General features: G+C 37.1%; 1 protein-coding gene across 4 annotated transcripts in view; it reads right to left on the reverse strand.

Moving 5' to 3' along the window:
- Window positions 1–956: 956 nt before the first annotated feature.
- Window positions 957–7,505, reverse strand: part of CUNH5orf24 (chromosome unknown C5orf24 homolog) — a 14,763-nt gene continuing 8,214 nt past the window's right edge. For 3 of the 4 annotated variants that reach the window (XM_017532356.2, XM_017532357.2, XM_017532358.2), the window contains exon 2: window positions 4,216–5,811. In XM_017532356.2, coding sequence (XP_017387845.1) covers window positions 5,242–5,808 — 567 coding nt within the window. In that variant the 5' untranslated portion in view covers window positions 5,809–5,811 and the 3' untranslated portion in view covers window positions 4,216–5,241. Of the gene's footprint in view, window positions 3,323–4,215; window positions 5,812–7,505 lie in introns of those variants that run through there. The other variant, XM_037739910.1, reaches the window with a different exon arrangement.

The following is a 7,505-nucleotide window of genomic DNA, read 5'->3' on the forward strand; positions in this document are numbered from 1 at the left end:
AGCCACCGTGCCCGGCCGGCAAAAAAAAATTTTAAGAGAGTCACAAGAAAGACAAATGACAGAGAAAATTTTAAATGACTGATTTTTTTCTGTTACTGTTTTAAGAAGCTACTTCAAAGCCCCTAAGTTCTTACAACAGAATGGCTGCAGAGATAAAATGAAATGTATCAGTTTTCCATGGCCACATTTATCTATCTCAGAGCCAGTACAAAAACACTACTACTAAGTCAGGTATGGTGACTCATGCTTGTAATCCCAGCATTCTGGAGGCCAAGGCGGACAGACAGCTTGAGTCCAGAAGTTCAGGACCAGCCTGGGCAATGTGACAAAACCTGTCTCTCCAAAAAATACAAAACATTAGCCAGGCATGGTGGCGTGCACCTGCAGTCCCAGCTACTGGGGAGGCTGAGGTGGGAAGACTGCCTGAGCCCAGAAGGTTGATGCTGCAGTGAGCTGTGATCACACCACTGCACTCCAGCCTGGGCAACAGAGTGAGACCCTGTCTCAAAAAAAAAAAAAAAAAAAATTATAGATGATAAAGGGGAACTACTGGCTGGGCATGGTGGCTCATGCCTGTAATCCCAGCACTTTGCGAGGCCGAGGCAGGCAAATCATGAGGTCAGGAGTTTGAGACCAGCCTGGCCAACATAGGGGACCCCATCTATACGAAAATGAAAAAATTAGCTGGGCATGGTGGAATGTACTAGTGCCAACTACTCAGGAGGCTGAGGTCGGAAGGCAGGAGGACTGCTTGAGCCCAGAAGGTTAAGGCTACTGTGAGCTAAGATCACGCCACTGAACTCCAGTTTGGATGAAAGAGTGAGACCCTGTCTTAAAAAAGAAAAAAAAGCAAAATTCTAAGAATAATACAAGATCTACAGTCATGAAAAAGGTCTACCACTTACCACTTAAGTACTTGAAAAGTACCATAATAAAAAACAAAGTAGTAAACATAGTTGGCTTTAAAGTAATGACTTTATTAATGAATATACATCCGCATGATGATGTAGATACAAATCATGAACACTACTCCATTCCCATACACATAATTGCACACGAGTAGTTCAAGTTCATGGACATAAAAACATACACAGTATCTATTCAGACTTTTTACAGCAGAGGACGGCGTGCTTATTATCAGTTAACTGTTAATTATTTTCTCCAAAATTACCTGTGGAAAAAAGAAATTGTGAAAACTTAAAGAATCAAAGTGATCTGATTACTTTAAATCACACACTTGATTTACTATAGCATAAATTTTCCAAAAATTAAATACATTATATGTGAGAACACAGATTTATATACTTGGAGGAGGAGGGGAAAAAAAAAAAGGAAAGATTCAGATACATCCTAGAGTTTAACAGCATACAGTTAAGCTATAATAACAACAAAAATAGAATAGCTTCAAAATTCTTTATGTCCAAGGAAAAAAATGTTTTGAAAAGCCATTGTGAATTCTTTATATTACTATAAAGGGATCACAAAATTTTACTGCATATACAGATAATGACTGACAGAGTAGCAGTTATCAATATCCCCTGAATTGTTCTTTTAAAGCTTCTTAGAATATAAAGGAGAAATTTACTTTTTTTTTCTTTAGCTCACACACAGTGTCTATTTTTACACTGAATGGGTCACCTTTAACCTAATAAATTGACCCAAATATATATATTTTTCTCCTTAACTCAAAGAAACTCCATTCTTAGTTCATGAAAATAGACATGTAAATTCACACAAACATCAGTTTGGAATCAATATTACTCTGACAGATGTTTCTTTTAAAAAGTAAATAAAAAATATAAAGATTTTTAGTCTAATTGAAACACTGATTTGTTTAAATGTCTCTAAATATTAAAAATTAAACCAGATACTCATTTTCTTCCAATACATTGTGCCAATAAATTTAATACCCAGTGCAAAACTCTAAAGATAGTATCAAAATCATCCTAAATATTAGTTATGCAAGGTTATAGCTGTCAAAAATGAAAATTTCATGTTATTAGCTCCTTATTTGCTAATATGATAAAAAAGGCATGTTAAAATATTTTTTAAAGAAAAAAGTAATGCAAACTTACTTGAATTGCAGATCATTTTCTGACCAACTGTTTAAATATAGAATAATGAAACCTATTTTGTGAAGAACAGAATTACACAGTATAAAATTAGCAATTTACCTTTCAAGAAACAAACATACAGTGGGGGAGAAAAGGCCAGTTTTCCCCAACTGATTATATTAAGGTATAGGCAACTGTTTAACATGCTATTTCAGTGTTTATCATAACAAGAGACAGTGTTACAAAAGATGTACAATGTAGTCTTTAGGTTATATAGCAGTAAAAATATTTAAACTTTAAGACTTCATTCATGTTATTACTTAGATGTCTTTCTCTTCAGCATGGCACCAGTAAACTGTTCACAGGGAGAAAAATAAGTGGAATCAGGAGATGCTCACCAGTGCATAGATCTAATACTCCAGGTAACCACTCAGATGAACAGTAAGTTCAGCTTTCTAAATAATGTTATCCATTTAAAACTGTAGCCATTTGCCCCTCCCTTTTTATTCCTGGGACATAGCTCCTGATAATAAACACTGTTACGAACATGCCTCCTTTAGTTGATCTCACCATTTCATAAACATGTATAAAAAAATCATTATACAATAATACACCTGTTTTATCTTCTGACACACAGCACAGCACCAGTAAGTAGATGTGCTGAAGGGCAGAGGAAGAGGAATGAATGTAGGAAAGGCAGGGGAGAAAGGGTAGGGTATGTATAACAAATTAAGGAAGGAAAATAAACTGAAAGGGAAATGTCAAATGGACTTACTATAAAACACAACAATCAAATCTTTGACAATGGTATGCCTTATTCTATGGCAGAACATTAAACAACTGTCTTTAGAAACTGGCTTGAAAGAGATTTCTAAGCAGCCAACTGCTAAACATCATCTTGAGAAACAGCTAAATGACAGATACGTATGGAGAGTAGGTAATGAACATATGAATAAAGAGGCAAGCATTTGTGTGTGTCAGAAGTTATATTCTTCTGAGTAAATTATTAAAAATCTTGTATTTTAAGCTTCAGCAAGAAGCAGCTCTTATAGCAATTTAGCTGCCAGAATGTTATAACTGATTATGTAGCCATCCAACATAGTTCTCTACGGTTTGTGCAAAGGTAATATTCTTGAGGTCACTGTCTTAGATGCCAGTGCACATAGTCCCCACATATAATGCAACACCTCTGACTGTAAAGAGCAGCATAAAGTCCAGCTCATTGTGTCAGGCATCACTGGAACACCTGAAGGCTTGCTGCTTTTTTCCTGACAAAAAAAGGTATGAAACATGACATCCATTTGCAATCAGAGTTTGCATTAACTGAGAGCAAGCCCAAAAAAACACAACATGTGCCCTTTTAAAATTTTAATTATTTTAAAGGTTTTTGGGTCCTGCAATTCTACATTTTAATCTCAAAGGCATTTAAAATCCCAAATACAAACATTGTAACTTTAAAGTTCAGTGGAATTTTTTCAAGTCTGAAGTTTATAATATTTTATTTAGAACTCAGAATAAATAAAATGTATAACAAGAAATATTACTTTCAGAAGGAAAGAAGAAAGATTCTCTGTCCCTACTATACATAACTAGTTAATACTTTTTTTTTTCCTTTCTATCTTGCTTCTAAAGCAAACATGATTGGGGGAAAAAATATTTTGGATCAAATGGTCTCACTGGACCCACAATAAGATTTTTAATTAAACTAACCAACATACTTTTTACATGTTTCATGCATAGATGAATTCCTATATGTTTTTTAATATTTTGGTTCTGATGGTCAGGAAATGCATTCTGTTTATACCAGTTTTACAGGCTACCATTCAATTTGTGTCCTTTGGTAGATATAAACCTGAAAACACAGTAAATGCTAATGCAATGGGACAATTTCTGAGAAAAACTAAAAAATTCCAAAAAAATGAGCAACATTAATAAAAAAAAACTTTTTTTTTTTTTTTTTTTTTTTTTTTAAAAAAAAATTTTTTTTTTTTTTTTTTTTTTTTTGAGACAGAGTCTTGCTCTGTTGCCTAGGCTGGAGTGCAGTGGCGTGATCTCAGCTCACTACAACCTCCGCCTCCTGGGGTTAAGCAATTCTCCTGCCTCAGCCACCCAAGAAGCTTGGATTATAGGTGCCCGCCACCACACCCAGCTAATTTTAGCATTTTTAGTAGAGATGGGGTTTCACCATGTTGGGCAGGCTGGTCTTGAACTCCTGACCTCAAGTGTTCTGCCCACCTTGGCCTCTCAAAGTGCTGGGATTACAGGGGTAAGCCACCACGCCCAGCCAATAAATGCTTTTAAACATAATACTTTACAACTTTCTACATGAAAGGCAAAATATAGCAACTATAGTGACATGCAAACCTAGAGAATGTTTCTTTTTCATGAAATATGCTATCCTCAGAATGTACTGTATTTCACCAAAAATGTAATGTGCAGTTTTTATAAAATAGTTTAAATTTTCTGTAAATATGAATTGTTTGTAGTGTTTGGCATATATGCTCATAGGCAATTAAAAAATACACAACCTATCACTGCTCAAAGGCAAACACTAAAAAATTATTTTAGGAATAATGGTTAAATCAATTAATGCCATGTAGATCAATAAATTACAAGCTGCTTAAACCTAGAACATTTAAAATAAATTTCTGAACACTTGAAGTGGATGTAAATGCCAAAGCATACAAATATCTGTGTCCAGTCTTGTGAAAATAAATGTCACAAAAACTCACACAGCCATTACCTCAAGTAATCCTGATTCATTAGTTTGCTCTTTTACTCCATCAGTTAAAACTACGTTAGATAGTGTCTTTATTATATTGTAGGCTTACTTCACAAACTAAAAGGTATAATGGTTTCAGTTGTTTATCACATAAAGCATCTATTTAGAACGGCCTCAGAGTAGTAATGAAACATGAGACATGATCATAACTCTAAAGGAAAAGCAAAAATGATTTAGTTAGGTGTTACACTTGAACCTATGTACAAATACAATGCCACTGCTCATGCCCTGAGTGCATTTGTCAGCATATGGCAGTTTCTGAGCTAAAGCAGGACCAAAAAACCAAATAGGAAGACAAATTTGGAAAGCCCACGCCATAAAACTATGTGTAACAAAATAAAACCAACAAGCTTTGGGATTATTCACAATCTTCCTTCTAAACCTGGCCATCTTTTCCTGCCTCATTCATTCATTGGGTGGTTTGACTTCACTGCTAGTTTCCTCTACCCCATGAACTGCTCTGCTATGCATCACAGGGTAAGGAAAAGCAGCAGTGCCACAGCCATAACCAAGATCGGCAAGACGGGATAGAGCTTTAATGCTACCTGGAGGTCTCCCTGGGCTGACTTTGTATCCCGCAGCTTTAGTTGTCCCCAAAGGTCTGCCTGGACTTGTCTTAAATCCAGCCGCTTTGGTGGTTCCCAGGGGTCTGCCTGTGCTGGTCCGGTATCCTGCTGATTTGGTGGTTCCCGAAGGCCGGCCACGCTTACCAGATCGGTTGAGATTCTTCTTTTTCTTTAGTTCGTCTTTTATTTCTATGCTTCTACCACTTGTAGTCTGCAAGTGTGACTCATTTAATGGGTCTTGCCTCTGACAAACCATTGGTTTGTGGCTGACTGTGTGGCTGTATTTGCTTTGCTGGGAGGAATATATGTCAAACTGATCAGCAGCTCTCATGGCATCTTCATTGAGGCAGGAAGGCTTGCCAGGCCCACAGAAAGCTGGATTACTGCTGGCAACAGGGTGCATCATTTTCTACCAAAAATAAAAGACAAGTATGTATAAATACACATACACAAATATATATCTGTATGCGGCATTCAGTGGGAAAACAGTCTGTCTTCCAACAACTATGCAGACTACCTAAAATTAGGCTGACAGGCAGGACTCCAGACCACTTATAAACAAACACACATCAGCAGACTCAAGGATACTTCTTGTTCTCAATTTAATCATGGGACAAACATCATACGAGATAACTCAATTAAAATACTGATTTCATAGCCATAATGTTCTCTGATTAGGAACCGGAAAAGCGTGTAAGTCAAAACAAATGTTCTATTTTGTGGGCTTTTCTCGTCAAGATTACTAAACCTCAAAAGAACAGCAAAGCCAAGAACTCTTATGAACCTAATTCTTTTTTTCAGTTTGCCTGATATTCTTTACAATGCCTCCGGTTGGCCTTTTATTATATTTCTCACACGTATACTTCTGACCTGACCAGTTTCCACAAGACGGACACTCCATCGTTATTGCAATTTATTATTTATGCAGAACTCTGAGTATATATTACACTTCACAAAAGACAGGATGTGCCAAGCAATGAACACAATCTCTACTGCTTCTTGGCCTTTTGGCTAAGATCAAGTATAAGGAACACAATCTCTTGGCCCAAGGTACTGACTCCCTTCAAACATCCTCCATCCCAACAGAAGACAGTACCCATACAAAAGGTAAACAAGGGTTTCCAGCAGCTAAAACGAGTGAACATTACACAAATGCTTAAGACTTACACTATAAATATATAGGTAGCAACCATAATAAAATACCTCCTTTTTTTTTTCCTTTGAGATGGGAGTCTTGGCTCTGTCGTCCAGCATTTGTATTATGAGTGAACATTACACAAATGCTTAAGACTTATACTACAAAAATATAGGTAGCAACCATAATAAAATACCTTTTTTTTTTTTTGCGATGAAGTCTTGCTCTTTCGCCCAACATTTGTATAATGTTCACTCATTATACAAATGCTGTATAATGTTCACTCATTATAATGAGTGAACATTATACAAATGTTTAAGACTTATACTACCAAAATACAGGTAACAACCATAATAAAATATCTCTTTTTTTTTTGAGATTGGTCTTGTTCTGTCATGATCTAGGCTCACCGCAACCTCCGCCTCCCGGGTTCAAATGGTTCTCCTGCCTCAGCCTCCTGAGTAGCTGGGATTACAGGTACCTGCCACCACACCCGGCTAATTTTTGTATTTTTAGTAGAGATGGGGTTTCACCATGTTGGTCAGGCTGGTCTCAATTGCCTGACCTTATGACCCACCCGCCTCAGCCTCCCAAAGTGCTGGGATTATAGGCGTGAGCCACCACACCTAGCCAATACCTCCTATTTTTATGGTATATTTATCAAGACAAAAAATTGAATGTATGGCCGGGAGCGGTGGCTCACACTTGTAATCCCAGCACTTTAGGAGGCCGAGGCAGGCAGATCATGAGGTCAAGAGATCGAGACCTCCTTGCCAATATGGTGAAAGCCCATCTCTACTTTAAAAAATGCAAAAATAGCTAAGCGTAGTGGCAGGCGCCTATAGTCCCAACTGCTTGGGAGGCTGAGGCAAGAGAATCGCTTAAACCCAGGAGGTGGAGGATACAGTGAGCCAAGATCATGCCACTGCACTCTGACCTAGCAACAGAGTGAGACACTGTCTCAAAAA

This window comes from Cebus imitator, unplaced genomic scaffold (genome assembly GCF_001604975.1).
Source record: "Cebus imitator isolate Cc_AM_T3 unplaced genomic scaffold, Cebus_imitator-1.0 Scaffold76, whole genome shotgun sequence".
Taxonomy (NCBI): domain Eukaryota; kingdom Metazoa; phylum Chordata; class Mammalia; order Primates; family Cebidae; genus Cebus; species Cebus imitator.